Source organism: Rhineura floridana, chromosome 2 (genome assembly GCF_030035675.1).
Source record: "Rhineura floridana isolate rRhiFlo1 chromosome 2, rRhiFlo1.hap2, whole genome shotgun sequence".
Classification (NCBI taxonomy): domain Eukaryota; kingdom Metazoa; phylum Chordata; class Lepidosauria; order Squamata; family Rhineuridae; genus Rhineura; species Rhineura floridana.
The window spans coordinates 219832651-219859418 of record NC_084481.1 but is presented as its reverse complement, the minus strand read 5'-3'; the positions used below and the strand labels follow the sequence as shown (position 1 = coordinate 219859418).

The 26768-nt window shown below is 44.0% G+C and overlaps 1 protein-coding gene across 2 annotated transcripts in view; it reads right to left on the bottom strand.

The window, feature by feature from the left end:
* The window catches only part of KIF26A (kinesin family member 26A), a 211066-nt gene that overhangs the window by 17159 nt on the left and 167139 nt on the right, over window positions 1-26768 (bottom strand). For both annotated transcript variants that reach the window (XM_061612286.1, XM_061612287.1), the window contains exons 6-11: window positions 11246-11455; window positions 6592-6685; window positions 4676-4938; window positions 4235-4418; window positions 2797-2956; window positions 951-1113 (exon numbers count right to left, since the gene is read on the bottom strand). In XM_061612286.1, the coding sequence (XP_061468270.1) occupies window positions 951-1113; window positions 2797-2956; window positions 4235-4418; window positions 4676-4938; window positions 6592-6685; window positions 11246-11455 (1074 nt within the window). The remainder of the gene's footprint in view (window positions 1-950; window positions 1114-2796; window positions 2957-4234; window positions 4419-4675; window positions 4939-6591; window positions 6686-11245; window positions 11456-26768) is intronic.

The window sequence follows — 26768 nt, the reverse complement described above, 5'->3', positions numbered from 1 at the left end:
AGGCTAGTATAACTCCCCATTTTCCTCCATTTCCACCCATCATCATCATTATTATTATTCCCACCCCTGATTATCTGTTAGAAGTATGAGAAATGTTTAGAAGATTACAGTCTACAGTGCAATAAACTAATGGTGTAATAAAAATTGTTTGGGTCCCAGTGATAGATTTAGAGCACCTAGTCTATTCAAGCAGCACAGAAACTGTAGCTACCCACCACTGAAAGGGACCTCACCTTTGTTTTGCCTCGGCAGTGGCACTGCACCTGACAGCTACTTTTTTTTTTATAACCAGACGTTCTCTGATCATGATGCTACATCATCATGTAGTGTGCTATTGAGGGGACTTCTGGGGACTAAATGGCAGTCTCCTAGCACCAGCCGTGCCAGTGAATTTCCTCAGCTTCCTATCCCTCTTGAACAGCCCTGACCACTCCCACCGCACCGCTCGCAAAAGGGATGGCAGAGGGGAGGGGAGCACTTCAATACACCGGTATATCAACCCCAGAATATGATTTGCTCCTGTGCTACTACCTTCCAAGCAGTGAACCTATTGCTGGACCAAATGGGACAGCCAGAGAGTACTCTCCTGTTACTGCACTTTCCAAAGGAGCCAAAGCCACATAGTGTTTCAGCTCATGTTAGGCAAGGAAGATGGATGAATTAATGAACCCTTGTGACACTAGCTCAGGGCATGCTGTTGCACCATACCCTCTCCTTAGAGGTGTAAAACAGCAGATGTTGCTGGGTGAAGTACTGGCGACATGAACTTATTGTCTAGGACACTGTTCTTCAACTCCGGATGGAGTTGGACTACAGCTCCCATCATCCCCAGCTGCTTAGCCCATGATCAGGGACGATGGTGCTTGTAATCTGACATCTGGGGACCCATTGGGGGGACAGGAACAAAAAGAGGAAGGAGAATTCTTGCTTCATTGTTCTTGCACACCAACCTTTGATTTCTTCTTCCTCATCCTGTGGATACGGGAGGCAAGCTGGATTGTCGTGAGACTTTCTGCATAATTTGCTGGGGAATCGGATATGTGAGCTAGCATGGTCGTTCTGCAGTTGATGTTTCCGAGGGATTCTCTCAGCAGCATGGTCAGTTTGTTGTCCCTAGGGAGCGCAACAGAGACATAAGAACATAAGAACATAAGAAGAGCCTGCTGGATCAGGCCAGTGGCCCATCCAGCATCCTGTTCTCACAGTGGCCAACCAGGTGCCTGGGGGAAGCCCGCAAGCAGGACCCGAGTGCAAGAACACTCTCCCCTCCTGAGGCTTCCAGCAACTGGTTTTCAGAAGCATGCTGCCTCTGACTAGGGTGGCAGAGCACAGCCATCATGGCTAGTAGCCATTGATAGCCCTGTCCTCCATGAAGTTGTCTAATCTTCTTTTAAAGCCATCCAAGCTGGTGGCCATTACTGCATCTTGTGGGAGCAAATTCCATAGTTTAACTATGCGCTGAGTAAAGAAGTACTTCCTTTTGTCTGTCCTGAATCTTCCAACATTCAGCTTCTTTGAATGTCCACGAGTTCTTGTATTATGAGAGAGGGAGAAGAACTTTTCTCTATCCACTTTCTCAATGCCATGCATAATTTTATACACTTCTATCATGTCTCCTCTGACCCGGCTTTTCTCTAAACTAAAAAGCCCCAAATGCTGCAACCTTTCCTCGTAAGGGAGTCGCTCCATCCCCTTGATCATTCTGGTTGCCCTCCTCTGAACCTTTTCCAACTCTATAATATCCTTTTTGAGATGAGGCGACTAGAACTGTACACAGTATTCCAAATGCGGCCGCACCATAGATTTATACAACGGCATTATGATATCGGCTGTTTTATTTTCAATACCTTTCCTAATTATCGCTAGCATGGAATTTGCCTTTTTCACAGCTGCCGCACACTGGGTCGACATTTTCATCGTGCTGTCCACTACAAACCCGAGGTCTCTCTCCTGGTCAGTCACCACCAGTTCAGACCCCATGAGCGTATATGTGAGGGATATAAGAACGTAAGAAAAGCCCTGCTGAATCAACCAAAGGCCCATCTAGTCCAACATCCTGTTCTCACAATCGCTAACCAGATGCCTATAAGAAGCCTCTAAGCAGGACCTGTGCACAATAGCTCACTGGTAGAGCATCTGCTTTGTGTGTAGAAGGCCCCGATCTCTGGCACCTCTAGGTAGGGCTGGGAGTGTCCCCTGGCTCAAACCTTGGACAGCCACTACCAGTCAGTGAAGACAATACTGAACTAAATGGACCCAGTGACCTGACTCAGAATAAGGCACCTTCCTATGATCCTATATTTGTAATATTTACTATTGTTTCCTTAGGCTTTCTAAGCGCACTACTTATGTTTGTTCACTGGCCCATACATTGAAAATCTCAGACTCAAATAAAACCTGGGTTTGAACTTCAAAAAGAAGAAAGCAATCCAGCCCTAATCCTACAGTAAAATAAAAACAGCATATGCCTTATTCTAGACTTATGCTGTTCTCACACTAAAAGGAATGGGAAAACCGTGCCCACTGGCTTTATGAGAAACTTGGGAAGACTTCGGGGGGAAATGAAAGAGGTCCTTACAGGAAGCAGCTACGTGTGCCTCATTTGGACACAGCAGAATCCCTTCTGGGCACTTGGGGGAGAAAGTAATAAAGTTGGAGCCATGACATCCAATGGCGCAACAACACCTTGAAGGCACTATCTGACCCTGGCTATAGGTATGTGATAAGGCTTTGAAAAGCAATCTGAAAATCAGGTCAGAGGCCATGAGTCTGACATGAGTAGAACAATTCACTTACTTGTATGGCACATGTTTGGCATCGTTGATTAAGGCCAGGATGACGCTGCCCAGGGCGGACAGAGACAGGCAGAGGGAACCCCCTCCATCTCGGCTCTTGCTTAACACCTTCTCACAACTTCCTAGGTCAATGAGATGTAAACGGCTGCGTCCTCCTGACACTAAAAAGCAAGAGCAACACAGCTTACAACACTCACTGATCCAACCCTAGCTGGAATGGCAGAGAAATTAAACAGAGATGTGTGAACGGATGGACGGATGGAGGTAAATTTCAGAAGATAGGTAGCATTAACCCATCACTGTACCAAATTGTAGGAGCGGTTGGTGTTTAGTCTTGACTCCCAAAGAACTCCACTTACTTTTCAAGAGCAGGGGCTTGTTGACAAAAGGGGACAGAACTTCCTTTAAAATCCTGTTATCCAGGGAGAGTGGACTGTCTGAAGCTGTGTGTGATTGCCCCAATTCAGAAAGAGGAATTCTCACACAGAAGTAACTGTCCACTTATGTAGGAGACGCACATTCCCATCCGCATTCCAGGTACCCATGAACTGGTGAGATGTATCTTTAGATGTGGATGAGAATGCACATTTTAATGTACATGGAACTGCACATCCCCGTCCAGGGCCACCAATTATTTATTGATAAAATTATTTATAGGCCACCTTTTGGAAAATAGCCCACTCAAGGCAACTTGCACATCATACAGACTGAAATGACCAAGGCAGCTGCATTCACAATAATTTAAAAACATAGGCCAGTTAAATCAAATAGAAGACTATAAAGCACGGCAGAAATAAAAAAACCCTATCCATTCTAAGACAGCTCTCTAAAAAAAATGAAAATAATGCAAAATTTAAAAGGGCTTTATTGAAGAGAAGGTGGCCCAAGGTAAACGGGTTTGTTTGCAGTATTGAAGCTGTACACACCTCTGTGAATGGGGGGGGGAGATTCCATCCTCTGGGAATTATCACAGAAAACCCCCTCTATATTGTGCCCACCAACTGAACTGTCCTTACAGGTGGGCTTATGAGCCAGGCCTCTGAGGCAGACGTGAATGCATGGGCCAGTATCTAGTTGCCCACTCCTAGACTAGGGTCAATAGGGTGAGATTAGGTGTTTATAGTATTGACAGTAGGACTGGGGAGACCTAGCTTCAGATCCTTACTCAACCATGGTGCTCACAAGGTGACTTTAGGCCAGTCACCATCCCTTCTGCCTAGTTCATGTCACGGGCAGGAGATGGGAACCAGATGTACCACTTGGAGTTCCGGGGAGGTAGGACATGAGTAATATCTATTGGGATATACCATAATGGAAGTTCAAAAGGTGACTTGCAATCTGCCTCGGAGCCTTCTTGGCTAACATTAATCACCTTCCAATGCAAATTAACATTACTCTGTAAAATACGCGAAGAGAGAACAGAGCAAATTTCAACATACTTCCCCCTTTGCCACCTTTCTCCATGCGATACTGATAGATATGGAGGGTGAAGAGCATGTGTGAATTCCTCCGATCCTCTTCGTTGCACTCAGGTTTGGTAGTGCTCCTGGCCGCCAGTGCTGCATCAAGGAAAAAAGCAGCTTTCTCTGCTGTCGGGGCCCTTAATTCACTTTGATTTTGAAGCTAGGATATAATCAAGAAAACAACTAATTAAGACGGGGTAACTGATCCCTCCTCTCTGAACAGAGCAAACCTCAAGGGTGCTAACTGAAACAAGTATGTACACTCTGGGAGTGGGGATTAAAAATGAAAAAAGCAATTAGAAGTATCATCTTTAAAAATGGTTAGAATTGTTGTCAGATAAAAGGGATTTTAAATAAATAAACAAATCAGGAAACAAGGGAAAGCCAGACTTTCAAACCTGCCCTGAGATCTCATACCTGTGTTCCGCATATTGGATCCTCTCGCAGATAGACCCCCGGGGACTGCCCGTCTTGCAAACTGCCGGTGGCTACTTCTGCTAACAAATCCTGAAGGTTTTCATCTTTGCCACTGATCTCCACAGCAGACACTCGAATCGAAAAACGAGTCCCAGTCTTCTCCTTCCGCTCATTGATTAGTTTGAAGAGCCATGAGATGGCACAAGGAACAATACCGAGGCTTTGGGTGGAGTTATCTTTTCCAATCATTGTGTAGGATTTGCCTGGAAAGGAAGGAGAAACTTAATGCACAGCAGTAGTCTCGGTGTTGTCCTGAAACACAGGAGGGATGCATGTATTAGCACAGCTCTTTTTACTGAAAAGAAGGACAGGACAGAGTACTCCAGTTTAACTCAGTAAGTTCCTGTTTTGCTCTTTCTGTGCAGTTCAAGTGGCAAGGAGATTATTTGGGAATACGTGAGGCAAACCCCTGGTCATTTACTGAAGCTGAATGTTGGAAGATTCAAGACAGAAAAAGAGAAAGCACTGTGGAATCTGCTCCTACAAGATGCAGTGATGCCACCAATATGAGTGGTTTTAAAAGAGGATTAGACAAATTCATGGAGGCCAAGGAATGGCTACTAGCCATGATGGCTATGTTTTCCCTCCAGTCAGAGACAGTATGAGCAGTATTCAATTAAAAAGGTGTACTAGTGCAGTGCAATAAAATATAACCACCCTCCTCTCCCATGCCCCCATTAGCCCTCCACCTCCAAATCTGCTCTGGAGGGTTGGAGAAAACCCCAGAGCAGATTTAGGGAGCTTGTGGGGCAAGGAGAGAAGATCATTTTGTTGTGCAAGAAGAAATGCTTACACTGGCAGAATGATCTGCTTATAGCGCTATCCTGAATACAGTCCTATCCCTCTCAATACCAGTAGCTGGGAATTGCAGGTGGGGAGAGTGCCATTGCACTAATGTTATGCAAAAACACGTTCCTGGACTAGTTGGGCCTTTGGTCTGATCCAGCAGGACTCTTATGTTCATAAGTGCGCTAGCTGGCAAGGGAGGGGGCAAGCAAAGAGGGGACAGAGATATGAGAGGGCTGGAGCCACTCCCCCCCATGTCCTGATACACCCTATCAAGGGATCCTTCCCCATTTGCAGAGGGTGGATGTGTAATAGGCAAAAATCCTCACTACCCACAACTACATCTTCCATGGGGCTCTCCCCAACTGGGGAATAAGCAAAAGGCTATGAGAAGATACCATCTGGCTTACAGGAATTGGACATGCTGCAAAAATATTCCCTGCAGGAGCATGCCCTTCGATTATAGTTAGCGCTGCACGCTTTAACAGACAATGGGAGAGAACAGATGTAAAAAGTGTATTTTACGTATGCCATTATTAATCCTTTGGTATTAACTCAATTAATATTTCTCTGTCTTAGCTAACTTTTTTGCCCAAAGCCAATTAATTTCTCAAACCCTTATGGATCATTTGAATTTTGTCACACCTGTTCCTATAAAAAACTGTTCCTATAGCAACTTGTGTATATATATGGGTTGTATTCAATGAAGTCCTACTCAGAGCAGATCCGCTGAAATTAATTAACATGTCTATTAACTTCATTGGGTCTATTCTAAGTAAGACTAGCACTGAATATCGCCCTGTGTGTGTCTGTGTGTGAGAAACACCAACAAAGATAGGTAGATATATACTTACACACACAGCTGGATTTTCTCTTTCCCCTACAAATGGATAAAAAGGGGGGTGGACCCTTAAGGTCCCAGTGCAAAAATAAAGCAGGAGAAGTTTGCAAAGCTAATTAAAAAGAAATTCTAATCTATTCATATACTCCAGGTTTATTGTTCCAGGAGCTGACAGCATGTAATTACCAGACTGACATAGTAATTAACTGTAATGAATTTGGGAACTCACCAAGCTTGACATGGCCAAAGCAAAAGATGCAGCCATCTGCACCATTCACAACGGACTGGATTACTTCTGCAACTGTTCCGGAGCAAACCTCAGCCTAGAAGAGAGGACGGAAACCAATCATACAGCATGTATCGGTATGTGCTTCACCATGCCTTAGACATGAGGTTCTAAACACACTGTGTTGCACATTTTATGGCACTAGTCGTATTACTTTAGTATCTATATCCCATCTTTTCCCTCTAATAAAAGCTACTATAAAAGCCCACAATAGTTTCCTGTCCCATTATCCTGGCTCCCATGGAGTATCAATTTTATTACCGTGGTAAGAAAGGAAATGCTATCCAATGAAGTGTAGGGCTAATATAATATCTCATCCATGCCTTCTAAATAATAGCAGCAACTTCATTGCAAAGGAGCTCCCCCAGACATTGACTTAGGGAAGGGGGGGATGAATTCAGGAGCCCCAAATTAAAATTTTGATAGATCTCTGTTTCATCTTAGCTATGGAATCTACAACCCTTGGAACTGAGAGAAAGGCATGTTGTACAATCCACAGGAATGGTGACAGAGGAAGCGTGAGTCACTTGTGATTCCTTTTGCCACACTTTTGGATTTCATCTGTAGAAGATGATGTTTGTCCCCCTAGAATTATTATTACGTCACATCCAATGCTATTGCTCCGCTGTTGCAGTGGACTTCTGTGTGTACAACAGAGCTTCCTCTCCTGACCCTTCCAGCCCTCCGTGCACCCTCAAAATCAGCTCTGTAGAGTTGGGGGACCCTCTGGAGCAGATTTGGTGGGGGGCGGGAAGAGGAAAGGAAATGGAAGTCCTGTTACACCAGAGGAACTAGACACGCAGAACATTGGATACCACTCACTCTTGTTAATTGAACATTAGCTGCTTGCTACACACAAATGGACTCAGAGCAACTTACAAAACATGGGGACAATATGGGGGCAGAGTGTGCTTTTCCCCATGGTGGAAATACACATCTCACCAGTTCAAACGAGATGGAAATATGGGGGGGGGGGAGTGCAAGTCAACGCACACTTGCTCTCTTGCAGCATTTTGGCTTCCTCATGTATGTATGCATCATTGTTTTCTTTAGCTGGTCGGGGAGCCACTGCAACAGCAGTGCAGCTCAGTTTCTTTACTTATTACATTGATACTGCCCATCCAACCACGTTCTGTGAGCAGTTTATATAAACGATATAACACAAAACACAAATTGCAATAAAAACACTAAAACCAAAATAAAATAGGCCACCCCACCCCCCCCAAATCAACCAACTAAAATCAGCATAAAACAGAGTGGCTAGCACATTTTAATTGTTAAAACCAGCATAAAACACATCAAAGGGGAAACATAGCCACAGTTAAAGCTAACCAAGGTTCCTTCAGAACCGAAGTCTGTAAAGCAGCTATAAGTCCTCACTTCAAATCATGATGTTATTTATTTAGCTTTTGAAATTTTGTTTGTTTATTTTGTTTAACAAAATGTATGTACTGCTTGAATGTAAAGATCTCTAAGCGGCTTACACAAACAGTTAAAAGCAAGTAATTAAAAATATATTTACAACAATTGAAACAGCTACCAACTACAAAGATTAAAACAGATCCACATCTATGTGTCTGGAAAGGCTTGCCTAAACAGAAACGTTTTAAGCAGGTGCTGAAAAGAATACAGCAATGATGTCAATAGGCCTGATGTCAATAGGCAGGAATTTCCAAAAAGTAGGTGCAGCCTTATTTTCTTACAAGTGCGGAACAAGTATTATGTGGCACTTGTACACAGTGCCTGTTCCCCAGAGCAAAGTGCTTGAGTGGGCACATATGGGGTAAGGCGATCTCGTAAGTAAACTGACAAGTAAATTACATGGTTTCTTTCTAGGCGTGTGCAGGTGTCATCCTTAAACAGTGCTGAGGTGATTGGTGAAAGGGCAGGGAAAATTCACACCAGATGAGCAAGGAGAGGGAGCCCATAATCCTGCTGCCTGCTCCAGCCTCTTAAAACATGTTTAAAATATGGAAGGATTGCAAGCCCACTGCCAGTCCTTACTTCACCTCTCAGTCTTGGTGGCTAGGGATGTGACGCTGTTGGAACTAACTGGTTTGAGATTACAGGCCAGCTAGTTGTGTTCTTTCTTTCTTTCTTTCTTTCTTTCTTTCTTTCTTTCTTTCTTTCTTTCTCTTCTTGGAACCTAAAGCAGTGTACATGTGGTTTCCAACGGCCACCCATCCAAGCACTGACCAAACCCAGATCTGCTTAGTTTCAGCAAAGTGGTGGACCTTTAGAGGACACCATAAACCAGTCTTCCCCAACCTGTGCTCTCTAGATGTTGTTGGACTCCCACTAGGGACGTCAGAGAAACCTGTCAGAAATAAGAGTGGAAATTGCCACAGTTTGGCTGTTCGCCTGAGGTCAGGAAAGGAAATCTCACAAATGAGTATGAGCCGTGTTCACTATCATTATTTTTTCAGTCCACAAATGTTATGTAAATAATCATGTTATTTTCTGCATTGTTGATATTTCCCTTCCATGGAAATCTATTGAAATTAACTACATTAGTTTTGGTCATAGCGAAACAAATAATGTAGGCTTTGGAGGAAGGTGGAAGGTAGTGGAATGGAAACAGCTATGATTGCAACAAACACAGGATGGGACGGAAATTGCTGCCTCCTTACATTCCTAATTCCAACTCCCATCAGCCCTACCCAGCATGGGCAATCATCATGGAAGATGGGAATTGGAGGCCAGCAAAAGGTGGAGGACACCAGGTTAAGGAAGGCTGCCAGAACCTACACTCCAACATTCCATACAACCCAGAAACAGAAAGGGGAAAAAAAGGCAAGGAGTCATTTACCACTGACTGGTTTTGCTCTATTGCATTTATGAGCGATAACAACAACCATGGACTTCCAGCAGTCTTGGTTGGTTGCAGAAATATTTGTCTCTCTTAAGTCTTCATGACGTCTCAGACAATTTGGACTTGCAGTTTGTAGAGGGAATATATCAAAGAGCCACTTTTTCTTCTTCTTTTTGTTCCAGTTTGATCTTTGGGGGTCAGGTTTTCTTTTTTGTATACATGACATTTTCCAATAAACTTTTCATTTAAAAATAAATCCATTAATTAATTTAAAAAAAAGCTATCCAGAAACAGCAGAAAATCCAGTGTCAGCTGTTGTGCCACTGTATTTGCAGGTGCTATGTGAACCTATTGGAGTAGCTGCAAAAACACTATCCCATAGCCTATCAAAATCTAAATTAGCTCACATGTGTAGAGGGCTGGGGCGCTAGATCAAAGCTGGAGGGAAGTTTGGGTTGCCTCACATTTCCATTCCACTTCTGTGTTAGAATATTAAATATTCTACTTTGATGCCTGTCAAATACTAAAGTTGGTTAAATCCTTAATATTTTGAAAAAGAAAGTCAGCTTTGGGTTCCAAATGAGGTTTTGATAGAACTTTAAAACTTAGTGAAATTAGAAGTCCAAATAATAATCTTTTTGCAGTGTTTAAATCCCAAATTCAAGAAATTAATTCCAGTTTATACTTGCTTCCTTTCTGCTTCCTACAGCAACTAAAAAGAGACACCCATATACATGGAAGCTGCAGGGGAAGCTTAAAGCCTACTTCTGTCCCTCACCCCAACCAGTCCTTGGCTCAATTCCTCTTTCTTCCTCCATTTACTCAGTGGCTGCCACTGTCTGATTACACATAACAGCAAAACATGATCTGACTCTTTGGGTTCATGTGCTCCCTCCCCTTGTGCACTCTAATTCCTGCTCTGACTTTATGATTTGAACAAATCATAGTTTGCCATTACATCTGAACTGGGCAAACTATGGTTTGCACAAAAATAACTTGCAAATAACCCTGAGAGGTCAGGGGTCTAAATTGCGTGGGGCCCCTATATGAGCAGAACAGGCTTCAATCACTCCTCCAACTTGTGGAGAGCAACAGGAACAGTGATGGAGAGGGGGGAGCCATCAGCCCCACTCTCCCTCACTGCATCAAGGGTTAGAACACGTGCATAAGGCAATTATGTCTTAGATACATCATTCATTTGCAGCTATGTGTTGTCAAAGGGCAGGAAGTTTGGGAACACCAGTCAAGCTCTCTTTCAGGGAGGCTGGTCTGCCATTACTAATCTTCTCAATTAAGAATACCTGTGTGTTCCCACTCAGAACACAGTATAAAAAACACTGCCCTATCCAGTCCTAACTCAGCTAAACACCTGAAGAAGTAATGGAAGTGGAACACTTCTCAAAATTACACAAGATAATCACATGCCAACAAATGCTCTGCCCAAACTGAAGCTTGGAGGGGCCCATCATTCTGAACTGTGCAACTGCAAGTCACAGGTTGTATGCATGTGTGTTGCTTTAAATAACACAAGGAAGTGCAGCAGGAAAGTATTCATGGAGCAGAATTATCTCCACAGATATTGCTTCTTAATTTCACATCTGGGCTAAATTAAAACAGCGTGAGACCTTGCGAACTGACTATTAATTAGCATGCCTTCCCAGTAATTAAGCCAACTAATTCAGAAGGAAAAAAATCCCCCTAAAAGCTGCAAAGAATTCTCTTGTTAAAATTAAAATGCCATGGCAGCGACCCAAATGATTAGCATTATATGCTTGGCTCCGGTACCTGGGAAGCATCCTGGGGGAATACAGCATCAAAGGCAAACATCTTTGGGACGGCCACAGCTCCTCTTCGATGACCAGCATTGGAAGGACTACTTGCAGTTGGGTCATAAAGTGTGATCTGCTTTTTCCGCGGGTCTACCTTCAGAAACGACATGGATTCGGATGTGTCGTGTGTTCCTTGTGATGGGCAAATTCTCACCATCACTTTTACCTGGAAGTCATCAAGAATGCATGGATTTAAGTCTTTAATCCCAAAGGAAAACTAAACTCCATCTGCTTTGTCTCTCAGTAATTTCACCATCCGCACAGGATCCTCACTGCCTTATACTGAGTCAGACCATTGGTCCATCTAACATAGTACTGTCTACTCCATCTGGCAGCAGCTTTCCAGGCAAGAGTCTTTCCTATCCTTATCTGGAGATGCCGGAGACTGAATCTGGGATGGTATCCATGCAAAACATATGCTCTACCACTGACCTATGGCCATTCCCCTAAAAGAACAGAATGCAGGGCAGGTTCACCTATTTATCACTTGAAGACTGTATCAAGTACTCCGCTAACTCACCTCCTCTAGAATTGTTCTGATCCAGCTGTTTACTTCTGTATTCAGGAACTCCAAAGTGCAACTGGCACTCCTAGGTGCAAAAGGATTTCCCATACATTCCACATGCATCCCTCATAGAATCGTAGAATAGTAGTCCAACTTCCTGCTCAATGCAGGAATCCAAGTTGAAGTATACCTCGCTACCGTACTCACAACATTATGTGGCAGTGATGGCTAGATAAATGCATGCTCCTAAAAGGAGTATGTTATGCCCAAATATTATTGTATATTTGACCCATCTCAGGTAATATTTGTCAGAATGCAGAGCTCTACGTCTTTCTTCCAAAGAACAAAGAGGTTAAGTATCTACTCTGGTCTCTTTGGCTAGAAAACACATTGCTGCCAGGAATACAGCATCGTTCAATCATGTTAGCTCTAGAAAGTGGCTTCTTATTTCTCTGCTTGGCTTTCTCTCCTTCCTCTGCTTCCCCCACCACCCATGCTGATATGAATATGAAAAGACAGTCCTAGGAAATAAGCAAGCTTTAAAATAAAAGAGGCAGTTGCTTCAAAAGGGAAAAAGTGTATTGTAGGTGACACATTCAAGGCTGCCTTCCGATAAAAACTCTGTGAACCTCCTAGCAGTGCATGCTAGAGAGCTTCCTCCGACCTTGACATATCACCAAGGGGGCAAGAAAGCAATCTTCTCTGTGCAAAAATATACAAAGAAGTCACCACTTCAAAAAGGTGCTGAATTATAAGGAACCTGTAAGCACACATAGGTCTCCAAATGCATCAGTAATCTGCACTTATCTGCACTCGTGTTTTACAGTTAGTGCATGAATGGTCACTAAGATAATCGTGGTTTCATCCTGACCTTAAAAGAATGTTACCTTCAACAGCAGGAATTTGCTCTCACGTTTTCAAAACAGTAACTTGGATCTACAAAAGGATGTGAGCCAAGACTGACTCTTTTCACAGCTACAGACTAAAGTATGACTTCCCCATAATGGCTCATATGCTCTTAACTAGTCTCTAGGGAACTGTATTCCTCTGCCCTCAACCAACTTAAGTGTTTGTCTAGTCTAGACTTTGACAACCTGGTGTCCTCCAGATGTTTTGAACTACAACTCGCTTCAGCCACAGCCAGCATAGGCATGATAGGAACTGTAGTCCAATAACAACTGGAGGACACCAGTTTGGGGAAGTCTGTTAAGTGGTCTCTAATGATGATACAATAGGAAAGTCTGGCCTATAGAATTCATTACCCTTGAAAGCACTATGTAGCCTATGGGCTTGGGCAAGAATCTCTGGAAGCAGGTTTTGTGTTTTTTTTAAAGTACACATATTTTAGCTGCATTATACTAGGATTGAACACAGCAAACAAAAATTGTAACGACAACAATAACAACAAGCAAATGACCAAGAAGGACACATCTCCATGGCTTGATTTGAGCCAAGTGCTGCCAGTACCCAGCCCTAGAAATGTGTGCAGTAAGAAAACACTGTCTCTGAGCATATGCAGAATACTCGTTCTTCATTATAGCTCTATCTGCTTCTATGTAGAACTAAGGGCTGGAGCTTGAATATGAATGCAATAAGGAAGTGACCTCTCTAAACCTTGACAGGATGTGCATCAACCTAAACAAAATGAGCCCAATTCCAATTTCTTGGAGCAGTGTGTGTTTGAGAGTGGATGATTGTCAGTTTGTAACTCTAACGTTCAGCACCTTAACAGGTTCTCCTGCAAGAGGATTAACAGAAAACACTGAAGCATTAAAGCCTTGCCTCTGCCTACTGGTATGTTGTGATTTCTTCCAAACTGCTGTCTCCAGTTAATCACCTATGTGTCATAACCCACAGGGCCACCCCTCCCATTAGGCAAAGCAAGACGGCTGCCTCAGGTAGCAGATGCTAAGGGTCATGGAGAGGAAATAGTTCTGTGTGTCATGTGATCTGTCCTACATCCCTAAGCTACTGAACTATCTTCAGGTGTAGTGGAGCATGCTATCTCGGTGTTGAAGTAATATTCACATGCCAGTCCCGTTGGCTTCCATTTATGGAATTTGGGGTGGGGTGGGGGACCATCTTGTCCTTTGCTTCAAGTAGGGATGAGGAAGAAACTTGATTCAGTTTGTATTTAAAGGTGAACTTACATAATTCACAGTTTCTCAAGCAATACACAAACCAAACTACAGCCATCCATTGAAATTCACATTTCTCCAAATTTTGAAACACAGTTCACCAGCCAAGTAATGTGTACAGAAATGCATATATTAGGGTGCATATAAATTCATATATTAGTGAAAATAACATAGAATATATTACATTGGTGGAAACTGCTTGCAAAAATGCGTATTTGTCAAAACTGCACACAAAAATGTGTTTCTCAGGAGAAATGTGCGCTAAAATGTCAAGGAATTTTCTTGAGGATTTTTTTAAATTGCAAATTGCTGCAGAGATGTGGAGAATTGAATTTAAGATAGTAAAACTGAGAAACTAAGAAAACTGAAATTCATCCATCCCTAGCTTCAGCCACCAAAATCACATTTTGGTGAAATCAAATTCCATCACGGGCTTCTTAAGAATCATCTTACCTTGAGGAGATCAGACAAGAAAGAGAAACATTTTGGGAACTGCCATCATTCAGCTTTAAGGATTTAAGAACTGGTGCCTGAGTTTGCTTTTTTCCTCTTCCCTCCCTGCCCTTTTCCCCTTGTGTGTCATGTCGTTCTTAGATTGCAAACCTGCGGGCAGGGACTGTCTTGTTTGAATGATTTATGTAAGCTACTCTGGGAGCCTTGTTTGGCTGAAGAGTGGGGTACAAATACAATAAATAAATACATAAAATGTTACCCAGAAGTTATGAACTGCTGTTCTCCCCCAAATCCTATCAATTTTCTATTGTGTTTCTCAGACAAGCAGAATGGAAGAAGTCAGACAACTACAAAAGACAGGCACATTCCATGGTTTTGTGGATGGAATACACTGTCTCTGTTTCCTGTGATGCCCTCTGGCTCTCTGGAGGGAGATGAGATGGGGTGGATTAAAGCAGGTAAGGCTGGAAGGAGGAGATCAAAAGGATATCTCAAGGGAAAAACATTTTTCTAAAAAACACTACAAGCCCATGGGGGTGATGAAAGTCCCTTAATCACAATTCATTGCCCTAGGGATAAAGGTGATTCTCATGGAGGCCATAACCTGCCCAGTCAACAAAAACAAGAGAAAAAGCCCAGACTTGAGCACCTAAGGACACCACCCCCCGCATTAAATAGAGCTAAGAAAAAGCTACAATTGCAAAGTCAGTGGTACAAAGCTAGCAATTTTGAGGAGTAAAAGTAGGATGCATCATGGTTCTGACACTGAGCTCCTAATTTTCATAATTCATTGTTCCTTGTTTCACTCCCCTCCTTCCACTCTCCTCCCACAAGGACGCAATCTCAGTTATGCACACTGATGACTGAACTTTATTTAAGGGGATAAAACACCTGCCATGCATTCAAATGCCTTTAGTCACCTATATATAGTGTTACACAAGAGTGAAACAAGGTCTGTGCATAAAAACACTTAGAAGACTCTGAGTTAGCTTTTTGCTTATACATGCATGTAAAACTCAAAATATTACCAAAAGGATTACCTTCTGAAATGACTGCTTATGTAGTGCTTCCCTATAAACATGCAGATACATCATGTTGGACAGTTCCTGGGACTGCACCATTTCAGGCCACACACAGAGGACTGGCAGAAACACTCTTCTGATATAAGAATCTCCCTGCACATCATAAACTAGCATGCAGTAGCAGTTGGTGGAGGAATGAAGGCAAGGCAGTGTTGCACACCTGGCTTCCAGATACTAAGGCTTGCTGCTGCTTACTGAGAGGAAGAGGGGGAAGGCGCAGGTGGTGTAGAGGCACAGTGGGGCACCTCGCTCCCTTTGCCTCCCTCTCTCAGTAAGCAGCAGCAATCTTCGGCGTCTGAAAGCCATGTATGCAATGCCTCTCCACCTTCAACATCTCACCAACAGCTACTATGAGCATGTCAAGGAGGGAGTCCTTGTCAAGCCTCACTGACATGCTACCTTTCTATATGCAGGGGAGTTGTCTTTATATGCCAGAGCATTCAGAACCATACAGCCAAATCCTAAACTCATGTTTACTCAGAAGTAATTTCTATTCAATTCCTAGGCAAGTGGAGTTAGGATTGCAGCCACACTAATCTGAAATGGCCCAGTCTCAGGAAAACTGTGCCACATGATTCATCTCTGCGTGTAGATCGGTTGTAAGCAGTGCACATGCTCTGGGTTGTGAGCATGATGGCGGAAACTCTTTCTGGTTGAGTCCCTAGTTATTTATACATAAAAATGGGATGCATAAAAAGCAAGCAGAAGAGTTTCAATTAATTTGTTCACAAAATGAATTTACGAATCACCTTTTTAGATGTGTCTCTAGGTGATTTACAGCCCTACCATAAAAGCAGCTAAAATAGTTTTTAAAACAGTATACAAAAAATGGAAGATATATTTAAAAAACAACACAAAATGAAAAGAGACCTTTTACCCAGCTGGAAAAGCTTATTGAAACAGAAATCAAATGTTTCCAGAAAATATAGATATCGGGTGCCTGTCCTATCTCAACAGGGATGCTGTTCTAAAAAACAGGGGTGGCCACACTGAAAGCCCTGCTCTCAGTTACTGTAGGGGAAGGCTTCTTATATCCTTGGAACATGTAGGAGCAGCTCTCCTGCAGGCCACAGTGACCTACTGGGTATATAACAGACAACGCACATGCTGGCTGAGGCTGACAGGAGTTGTCATCCAAAACATCTGGTGGGCACCAAATTGGTGAAGGCTGCACGATCAGTTCTCTCACAGGAAACCCTAATGTACCTGTTTGGGAATTACTGGAATATTCACATGTATGATGTGGATTTTCTAATCCACAGTTCCCTCGTGGGGAATCTAGGTGCCACTAGTGGGAGGAGCTGTTTTAGAGTGACTGCAGCATTCTAGGCTGCTCAAAATCCATTAAGTTGAGGGAAAGTTAAAAAAAAGTACTGAGAACAGGCTGAGAGGGTAAGATGCAATGAGGATCTACAGTGAGAGAAGAGCATTTATGAGGGAAAAGGGTTAGTCAGGGTAGGAAGGAATGAACAAAACTGCATTAGAATGTGGCTTAATTGGTTTCACTAAAATCCGTACTTTTTTTGTAACCAGGGTCCCTGCTGTGGCCTTCTGATCCAGTTTGTGATGCCACTGGTGAAAATGTACTTCCGATTTGTAGAACAGAAAGTAGCTACAGTATAAAAGAACTTATGCTTTATTATTAGGGCCAGCAAAACAAAAAAACAGACATTATATCAACAGTGGGGAACCTCCCCACAGGTCCAAGTAGGCTTGGTAGGCTTCCCCTTTTGGCCCACCAAGCTGTTTTGGACAAGCTACGCTCACCTTCCCTACACCTGAAAAATGCCGCTCTTTACCAAAAGCATGGTTTGCAGGCAGCACCAGTAAGCTGATCCACAGTGCCTGCAAAGCCGTTTGCTTTGGCAAGTACCACTGATCAGCTAATGGTTATATCATTAATTATTCCGGCTGACCATCTTCCTTAAGAGACTCTCTTCAATCACTCCTTGCTCTCATACCTTCGAACTCCACTCCTCCCTTCCTCGTCTGAACATAATGGATTTGTAACTTCTAAGAATGCCGTTGTCACTCTAACATAGCTGGTCCCTCAACCTTTGAAGAGCTCAGGCAAGGGAATACAATCCCCTATTGGACTACAACCCCCATCTCTGACCATGCTGGTGGGAACTGCACCATGTTGGCTACCCCTAAACTAGGACATAACAGAATGATTTCATTCACACCACTTTCCATCATGGTCACCAGAGAGATATCTAAGATCAGAGCTTGGAAAAGTTACTTTTTTGATCTACAACTCCCATCAGCCCAATCCAGTGGCCATGCTGGCTGGGGCTGATGGGAGTTGTAGCTTAAAAAAAGTAACTTTTCCAAGCTCTATCTAAGATGGCTGCCAAAATTCAGTCACAGCATGCACTTATATACATTACATGATATCTATCTATCTATCTATCTATCTATCTATCTATCTATCTATCTATCTATCTATCTATCTATCTATCACACCATCTGCACATTTGACAAAAACTCTGAAGAACATATGGTGACATTTCCTATTACACTTGAATGTTCCTTGGCTTTTGGTTCCTTTCTTTTTCTCTTTTTTTTGAGACGAATAGAACAAATCACATGTGTCTTTTAGCTTAACCCCCAGCCCTCATCCCCATCAGAAACAAAGCCTATGTAACTGTATACTACAGTTAGAGCTCTGTTACCTTGTTCAACAGGTGCTGAACACAAGCCAGTGGACAACCAGCCAGCTCTCTAAATAGCTGTTTAGATGTCTACACTGTCCTTTGGTATAAAACTTTCAGGGTGGTATACATTAAAACAATAAAACCAATAGAAGGGAGTTGGGAAATTGTGTAAAGAGCTTGTTTGCAAGCTGTCCGTCCCTCAGCCTGATCCTTGCAGTTATTTAGGGCAGGGCATCAAGAAGTAATGCCTCTGTGCATGTCTCTATGTTGCATTTGGGGATTCACGAGAGGTGTGCAGGACAACTTGGGACAGCCTAGCATCCACAGATGGAAGGCTCTGTCAATTTTGGTTCTGTTCTGATTTTTCCAGTCTAAAATTTAGTTCTCCACATTTCTACAGCAATTTGCTTTTTAAAAAAAAAAATTCATGAAAATTCTTCTGCATTTTACTGCAAATTTCTCCTGACATACACATTTTTATATGCAGTTTTGATTCATGAACTCATTTTTGCAAGCAATGTCTCCTAACATAATGCATTTTGTATGTTATTTTCACGAATATATTCATTTTTACGTGCACTTTTACCTAATATAATGCATTTTTGGAAACTTGTTTGGTTAGAGAACTGCATCACAAAATTCAGATAAGTGCAAATTTCAAAGCATGGCTGTGTTTTGGATCAAAAAGCAATATATTAAAAAACCATACCATACCAATAGATACATAGTATTGTATTCAATGCTCCCTTTCCTGCAACTGAAAGTTAGTTTTGCGGACTCTTTGTGGCAGATCCCTGCCCTTTTTGTTGTTGCTGTTTGTATTCCTTTGTACAGCACCATGCATATTGTTGACACAATATATCTAAACCACTGGTGGAGAACCTTTGGCCCATGGGCCTGATTTGGCCCACCAGGCCTCCCCAATTTTGCCTGTGTGGCTGTTTTGGCCAGGCCACACCCATTCGCCACTCACTTGACATCGTAAGGCATCAGGTGTGGGACAGGTAAAGCCACAGCGGCAATCAGAAGCCGCATAGGGTGTCCCAATTGTTTTCAGCCACAGTTTGCATTCAATGTCATTTTCAGTTTGGTGTCAAATGCAAGCAAGCCATATTGCTTTCGGAAGACATTTCGGAAGTGGAACCAATGTTGCATTCGGCGTCAAACCAAAACAACACCAAATAGAAGCTGTGCTGCAAAGGAACAATTGGGAGCACAGTCTAATTTCACACATTCCTTTTGAGTGTTTTTTTTGCAGTGCAGCGGGAATCAGATTCTTGGCTGATATCAGGTGATTTACAGGCAGGCAGCCCTGCCCAGAGCTTGGAAAAGTTACTTTTTTGAACTACAACTCCCACCAGCCCAGTCCAGTGGCCATGGTGGCTGGGGCTGATGGGAGTTGTAGTTCAAAAAAGTAACTTTTCCAAGCTCTAGCCCTGCCCTCTGTCAATGGGGCCCATGGGTGGTTGGCTGCTTTTGAATCTGACCCTTTGTGCAAAAGTGGTTCCTTACCCATCAACGCAACTACTTCTTTTTTGCTACAGGACAAGGAGCAATAAGGCAGACACACCTTTCAAACTGTTAATCAATGTTGACGGTGCAACTATAACTAGCTTCAGGCTGGAAGGCTTCAGCTGTGACCACGTTGCAATTTCTGCAAATTATTCTAAAACAAATGCATCCACGGCAGCACCACTAAGCATCCTCATAAGAATGGATGCTTGTCTTTATTCATGAAGCCGTCTGTATTATGCAAATCACACAAGTATCTTGCTAATTAACTGCCTCTTTAATTCATGTGGGTTTTGTACACTGTAGGTTAACATTAAACTGCTGAACTTTCTAGATTTATATATTTCAGCCAGAGTCAGGGGGGGTCAGCAGAATTACTAAGGGAAATCCTATTAAATTCCAAACTTGTTTGGTGAAAAGGGAGGGAGGGAGAGAAGATAACTGCATATTCTAAAAAGGCTTGAGGAAACAGGGTTTTCATGTAAATAAATATTTCAGAAAGTTCCTGGAAATGGATGAGGAGGAGGTCAGGGTGTATCTGGTAAGTGTTAACAATGGGTGTTCATTTAAATGTCAATGCAATCGACTGGAGAAAATTATCCCTGGAATGTCTTTTTATCTCATTGATCTGGTTGTCAACATCTAGTAGGAGTCAGGGAAAAAGAAAGGTTACAAAAGCAACACACACACATGTATACAAGTTTAAATCCTCCTTTTCCTGCAATTTTAAGGGCAAATTAAGCGCATAGATGCTGAAGTGAGCAGAGAGAGAGAGAGAGAGAGAGAGAGAGAGAGAGAGAGAGAGAGATTTCCCCCTCCTTTCAAATATTTATGCATATGCAGCAAAACATTTAAAAAAGACCTGGAAACAGCACAAAGAAGACAATTCTGGTTTAACAATTCTTTCCTTCCTGTAGGAATTAGACCAGTGGAGGGAAATATATGCAGAACACATGCACTGAGTTGTATCCAATGAACTCATACTCAGAACAGACCCATGGAAACCAATGGACTTTAGTCAGTCATGTCCAATGATTTCAATGGGTCTATTGTAAGTATTGCTTAGTTGGATTCAACCCATTTAATGTGAAAAGAAGCTACTAGCAACAACTGTTCAGGATTACAGTCAGAAATCTTTCCCAGTTCTACCTGGAGATCAGTGGCGGCTGGTGCCCATTGAGACTGGTGGAGAGGAAGGAAGAGAGGCCAATGTGTAATCAGTGCCAATTCACAATAGCCAATGACAGGTGGAGCCAACTAATTCTAGTTCTGCCCCCATTCTCCTTTCCGCTAAGTTCTAGGCAACACTGAGACTAAAGCAGAGGAATCCACAGCAAGTAAGAAGGCATACAGGTATGGGCTGGCTGAGGACAGACTGAGTTTGGTGGGGCAGTAAATTTGTTTGCCCTAACCAGCCTTTCACTACTGGGAATGCTGAGGACTAAACCTGAGGCCTTCTGCATGCAAAGCATGTGCTCTACTGCTTACCTATGCCCTTCCCCACATGGCCTCTGCGGGGGGGAATCACAAAACTCAGTGAGTTGATTCTTGCCATCCAGTGGTGCAGATAGGACTGGACTTCAAGGCCTAAGTCCAGGGTCATAGAATCATAGAATAGTAGAGTTAGAAGGGGCCATCACGTCCAACCCCCTGCTCAATGCAGGAATCCAAATCAAAGCATTCCCGACAGATGGCTGTCCAGCTGCCTCTTGAATGCCTCCAGTGTTGGAGAGCCCACTACCTCTCTAGGTCATTGGTTCCATTGTCATACGGCTCTAACAGTTAGGAAGTTTTTTCTGATGTCCAGTCGAAATCTGGCTTCCTGCAACTTGAGCCCATTATTCCGTGTCCTGCACTCTGGGACGATCGAGAAGAGATCCTGGCCCTCCTCTGTGTGACAACCTTTCATGTACTTGAAGAGTCCCCAATGATCATCCAGAATACAGCAGTTGATGGGGGCAGCAGCCAACAGTCCCAACATCAGGACCTGGGCTGGCATGGCCTTGTCAAGCCAGAGCACCTTTTCCTTGGCCAGGAACATACATGTTTACAAATGCTCATTTTATTATTTTTACTTTTAAAATATATTATCCCTTTCAACAGCAAAGCACTGCTAATTCCCAGGTGTATGTGTTTAGCATCAGGAGCAAGCTCTGTTTTGTTCCTATATGCGACATGCTGCTATGTTTTCAGTGAGTTTAAAACATGCTCAGAGTATTTCTCTCTCTTTCAAACATCAGTGTTGGCAAAGCAGTCTGTGTTAAGTTAGTTTTTTGCTCGAACATACCAGGAATGTAGACGCAGTTGAAAAGCATGGAATGGGAAAGTGGGGGGAGAAGAGAAACATCACAACTGAATTTTTGTTTTATTTTATTTATTACATTTATATCCCACCTTTTCCCCAAAGAGCTCAAGGTGGTGAACATGGTTCTCTCCCTCCCATTTTATCATCACAACAACCCTGTTAGGCAGGTTAGGCTGAGAGCCTGGGACTGGCCCAAGATCGTCCAGTGAGCTTCATGGCTGAATGGGGATTTGAACCCTGGTCTCCCAGGTCCTAGTCCAATGCTCTAACCGCTATCGTAACGCACAATATTATATTCGTAATACAATAATATAATATACAACTGAAGGATAATAGCACAGTGGTAGAGCAGCTGCTTTGCATGGGGAATGTCCCAGGTTCAATCCATGGCATCTCCAAGCACAGCTGGGAATGTCTCCTGTCTGAGACCCTGGACAGCTGCTGCCAGTGAGTGTAGGCAATACTGAAATAGATGGACCAATAATCTGACTTGCTACAAGGCAGCTTCCTATGTCTATGTCTCCCCACTCACCCCCAGCAAGACCACTAAGTCAAAGGTGTAAAATTACCTAGCTGCATCACTACTGCCATCCTATGTTCATGCTGCTCATGTTTTGGACACAAACTGATAATGCTAAAGACTTGCCTGTTAGCTTCTCATTGGGGCATCTGGCTAGCCACTGTGAGAACAGGATGCTGGACTAGATGGACCTTTGGTCTGATCCAGCAGGGATCCTTCTATGTTCTTAAAACTAGATATGATGGCAGTAGAGCCACATGTTCAGAACTGGGGCACCAACATATTCCTTTGAAGTAGGAAGGTGAAGGTTGATACAAGGGGTGGGAGGGGGTGCTTAGCCCTCTCCTCAGCCACACTTCAAAAGAGTGGGGTGGAGAAGGACAGGATTTAGCATTCCCCTTCCTGCCTGTTTCTGTGCTTTCGCACTGCCTCCACTCGAAACCACCTGCATTCTAACCAGTGGGTTGTGCCGACATGTTAGATCCTTAGTTCAGAGTTAAAAGTGTTCCATGGATTTAATTGCAACTGACAGATATATAACCTTTGCAAAATTGGTTTACTGTGTGTAGTTCTTAGACACCCTCCATGTACTGCTTCTGATAGCATATGGCAAATTTATATGTAAAAGTGGCTATGCTAGGAGAGACTATTTATTTATTTATTATTTGATTTATATCCCGCCCTTCCTCCCAGCAGGAGCCCATTAAACTCTCATGGGAGAATCTCAAAGAAGCACTTTCATATTGTCATTTTTAGAAAGTTGTCTCTATTAAGCAAGAATTGATTCCCTGTTTCCCCAAAGGTGTGCAAAACCCATTTTCTTTTTCAAAGTGGGCCTACAACAAAAGAAATGAATTTATTTATTATTTATTAAATTTATATACCGCCAGACTAGCATAGCTCTCTGGGCGGTGAACAACAGATCAGTACAATATACAATAAAATCCAATAAAACATACAGCAAAGTACAGAGAATAAAAGATCTAAAAACAATTACAGCACATTTTAAATTAAATTAAGTTAAATTAAAAGCCCTAGAAAAGAGGAAGGTTTTAACCTGGCGCCGAAACGACAGCAGCGTCGGCGCCAGGCACACCTCATCAGGGAGACTATTCCACAGTTCAGGGGCCACCACAGAGAAGGCCCTAGTTCTTGTTACCACTCTCCGAGCTTCTCTGTGGGTTGGAGCTCGGAGGAGGGCCTTCGATGTAGAACGTAGTGTACGGGCAGGTTCATATTGGGAGAGGCGTTCCAACAGGTATTGTGGTCCCACGCCGTATAGGGCTTTATAGGTCAGAACCAGCACTTTGAATCTGGCCCGGAAGCAAATTGGAAGCCAGTGCAAGCGGGCCAGAACAGGTGTTATGTGTTCGGACCGCTTGGTCCTTGTTATCAATCTGGCAGCCGCATTTTGCACTCGCTGTAGCTTCCGAACTGTCTTCAGAGGCAGCCCTACGTAGAGCGCATTGCAGTAATCCAATCGCGAGGTTACCAGAGCATGTACCACTGATGTAAGGTCCTCCCTGCTCAGATAGGGACGTAGCTGGGCTACCAACCGAAGATGGTAGAACGCATTCCGTGCCACCGAGGCTACTTGAGCCTCCAGTGACAAGGAAGGATCTAAAAGAACTCCCAGGCTACGAACCCGCTCCTTTAGGGGGAGTGTAACCCCGTCCAGGACAGGGTATATATCCACCGTCTGATCAGAGAAACCCCGCACCAACAGCATCTCAGTCTTGTCTGGATTGAGTCTCAGTTTGTTAGCTCTCATCCAGTCCATTACCGAGGCCAGGCAGCGGTTCAGCACATTGACAGCCTCACCTGAGGAGGATGAAAAGGAGAAGTAGAGTTGCGTGTCATCAGCATACTGATGTCAACGCACTCCAAAACTCCTGATGACCGCACCCAACGGCTTCATGTAGATGTTAAAAAGCATGGGAGACAAGACCGACCCCTGCGGGACTCCACATTGGAGAGCCCACAGTGTCGAGCAATGTTCCCCAAGCACTACCTTCTGGAGACGACCTGCCAAGTAGGAGTGGAACCACTGCCAAACAGTACCACCAACTCCCAGCTCCGCGAGCCTCTCCAGAAGGATACCATGGTCGATGGTATCAAAAGCCGCTGAGAGATCAAGGAGAATCAACAGAGTTACACTCCCTCTGTCCCTCTCCCGACACAGGTCATCATACAGGGCGACCAAGGCTGTCTCGGTGCCGAAACCAGGCCTGAAACCCGATTGAAATGGATCTAGATAATCAGTTTCATCCAACAGTGCCTGGAGCTGTCCAGCAACCACTCGCTCCAGGATCTTGCCCAGGAATGGAACATGCACTACTGGTCTGTAGCTGTTGAAATTATCTGGGTCCAAGGAAGGTTTTTTCAGAAGTGGTCTCACTGCCGCCTCTTTCAGAGGGGCAGGGACCACTCCCTCTCGAAAAGAGGCATTTATCACCTCCCTGGCCCAACTAGCTGTTCCATCCCTGCTAGTTTTTATTAGCCAAGAGGGGCAAGGATCGAGTATCGAAGTGGTTGCACATACCTGTCCAAGCACCTTGTCCACGTCGTCGAGCTGAACGAACTGAAACTCATCCAATAAAACATGACAAGACTGTGCTCCAGATACCTCATTAGGATCAACTGCTATAAACTGGGAGTTTAAGTCCCGACGGATGCATGAGATCTTATTTTGGAAGTGTCCAGCAAACTCATCACAGCGGGCCACCGATGACTCTGACATGTCCTGAGGGCCAGAATGGAGTAGGCCTCGGACAACTCTAAAGAGTTCCGCTGGGCGGCAGAGAGATGACTTTATAGTGGCTGCGAAATGTTGTTTTTTTGCCGCCCTCACCGCCTTTGAATACAGTCTGTTGGAAGCACTTACCAACTCATAATTGCATCCATCGGGAGTTCGCCTCCACTTCCGCTCAAGCCGTCTCCTATCTTGTTTCATCGTTCTCAGCTCCAGAGTATACCATGGAGCTGTATGAACTCTACACAGGAGAGGGCGCGCAGGAGCGATCGTGTCAACAGCTCTGGTCATCTCCGCGTTCCACAGTTTGACCAGGGCTTCGACAGGAGCACCAGTCTTATCAGCCGGAAAAACCCCCAGAGCCCTTTGGAAACCTTCAGGGTCCATTAGTCTCCGGAGGCGGACCAATTTAATAGGTCCCCCACCCTTGCAGAGGGGAAAAGCCACTGAAAGTCTGAACTTCAGCAAGAGGTGATCTGTCCATGACAAAGGGAGAGATGTAAAACTCCCCACATCCAGATCACCACCCTCATACCCAGTAGCAAAAATAAGTTCTAGAGTATGCCCTGATGTATGTGTTGGGCCACTAACATATTGGGACAGCCCCATGGTTGTCATGGAATCCATGAAGTCCTGAGCCGCCCCAGATAAAGTAGCCTCGGCATGGATGTTGATATCCCCCAGTACCAATAGTCTAGGGGATCTCAGCAACACCTCCGAGACCACTTCCGTCAGCTCAGTTAGGGAAGCCGTTGGGCAGCAAGGTGGGCGGTACACCAACAAGATTCCCAGTCTGTCCCTCTGACCCAACACCAGGTGCAGACACTCCAGACCAGTAGCTACATGGACATGGTGCTTGATGAGTGAGATGGAACTCTTGTAGACCACAGCGACCCCACCTCCCCGACCCTCGGATCTACCATGATGCTGGACCGAGTACCCTGGTGGGCAAAGCTGGGAAACGCTAACTCCTCCCTGTTCACCCACCCAGGTCTCGGTAATGCATGCCAGATCGGCTGCCTCATCCACAATTAAATCATGGACGAGGGAGGTTTTATTATGTACCGATCTGGCATTTAAAAGCAGCAACTAGAGATCCGAGGGCTGGCTGAGAGGACAACCAACAACCCTGCGGATGTGAGAAGGACCGGAACAAGGCACAGCCGCTACATGTCTGGGCCGCGTTCCCCTTACCTGGCATGTCCTTCGCACAACACCATACCTCCCTCTGCCCGTCACTACACTAATTGGGGGCCCCTCATTTCTATGCAATTTCCCACCTTTGGTTTCATCCATTAAATGTATTAACTGACAAGACTATGTTCTACTATGTAGGTTAATGATTCATACAGCACAATGCACACAAAGTGATTTTAGGTTGGTTTTATTATCATTCTCTCTCATTTTGATTCACAACAATCCTGTGAGGGAGATCACTATTATTTTCATTTTATGGGGTGCTACTGAGGATCTTCAGCATTCAAAGCAGGGGGGGAGAGAGAGAGAGAGAGAGAGAGAGAGAGAGAGAGATGCCTTTCACCAAACTGGAGGCATA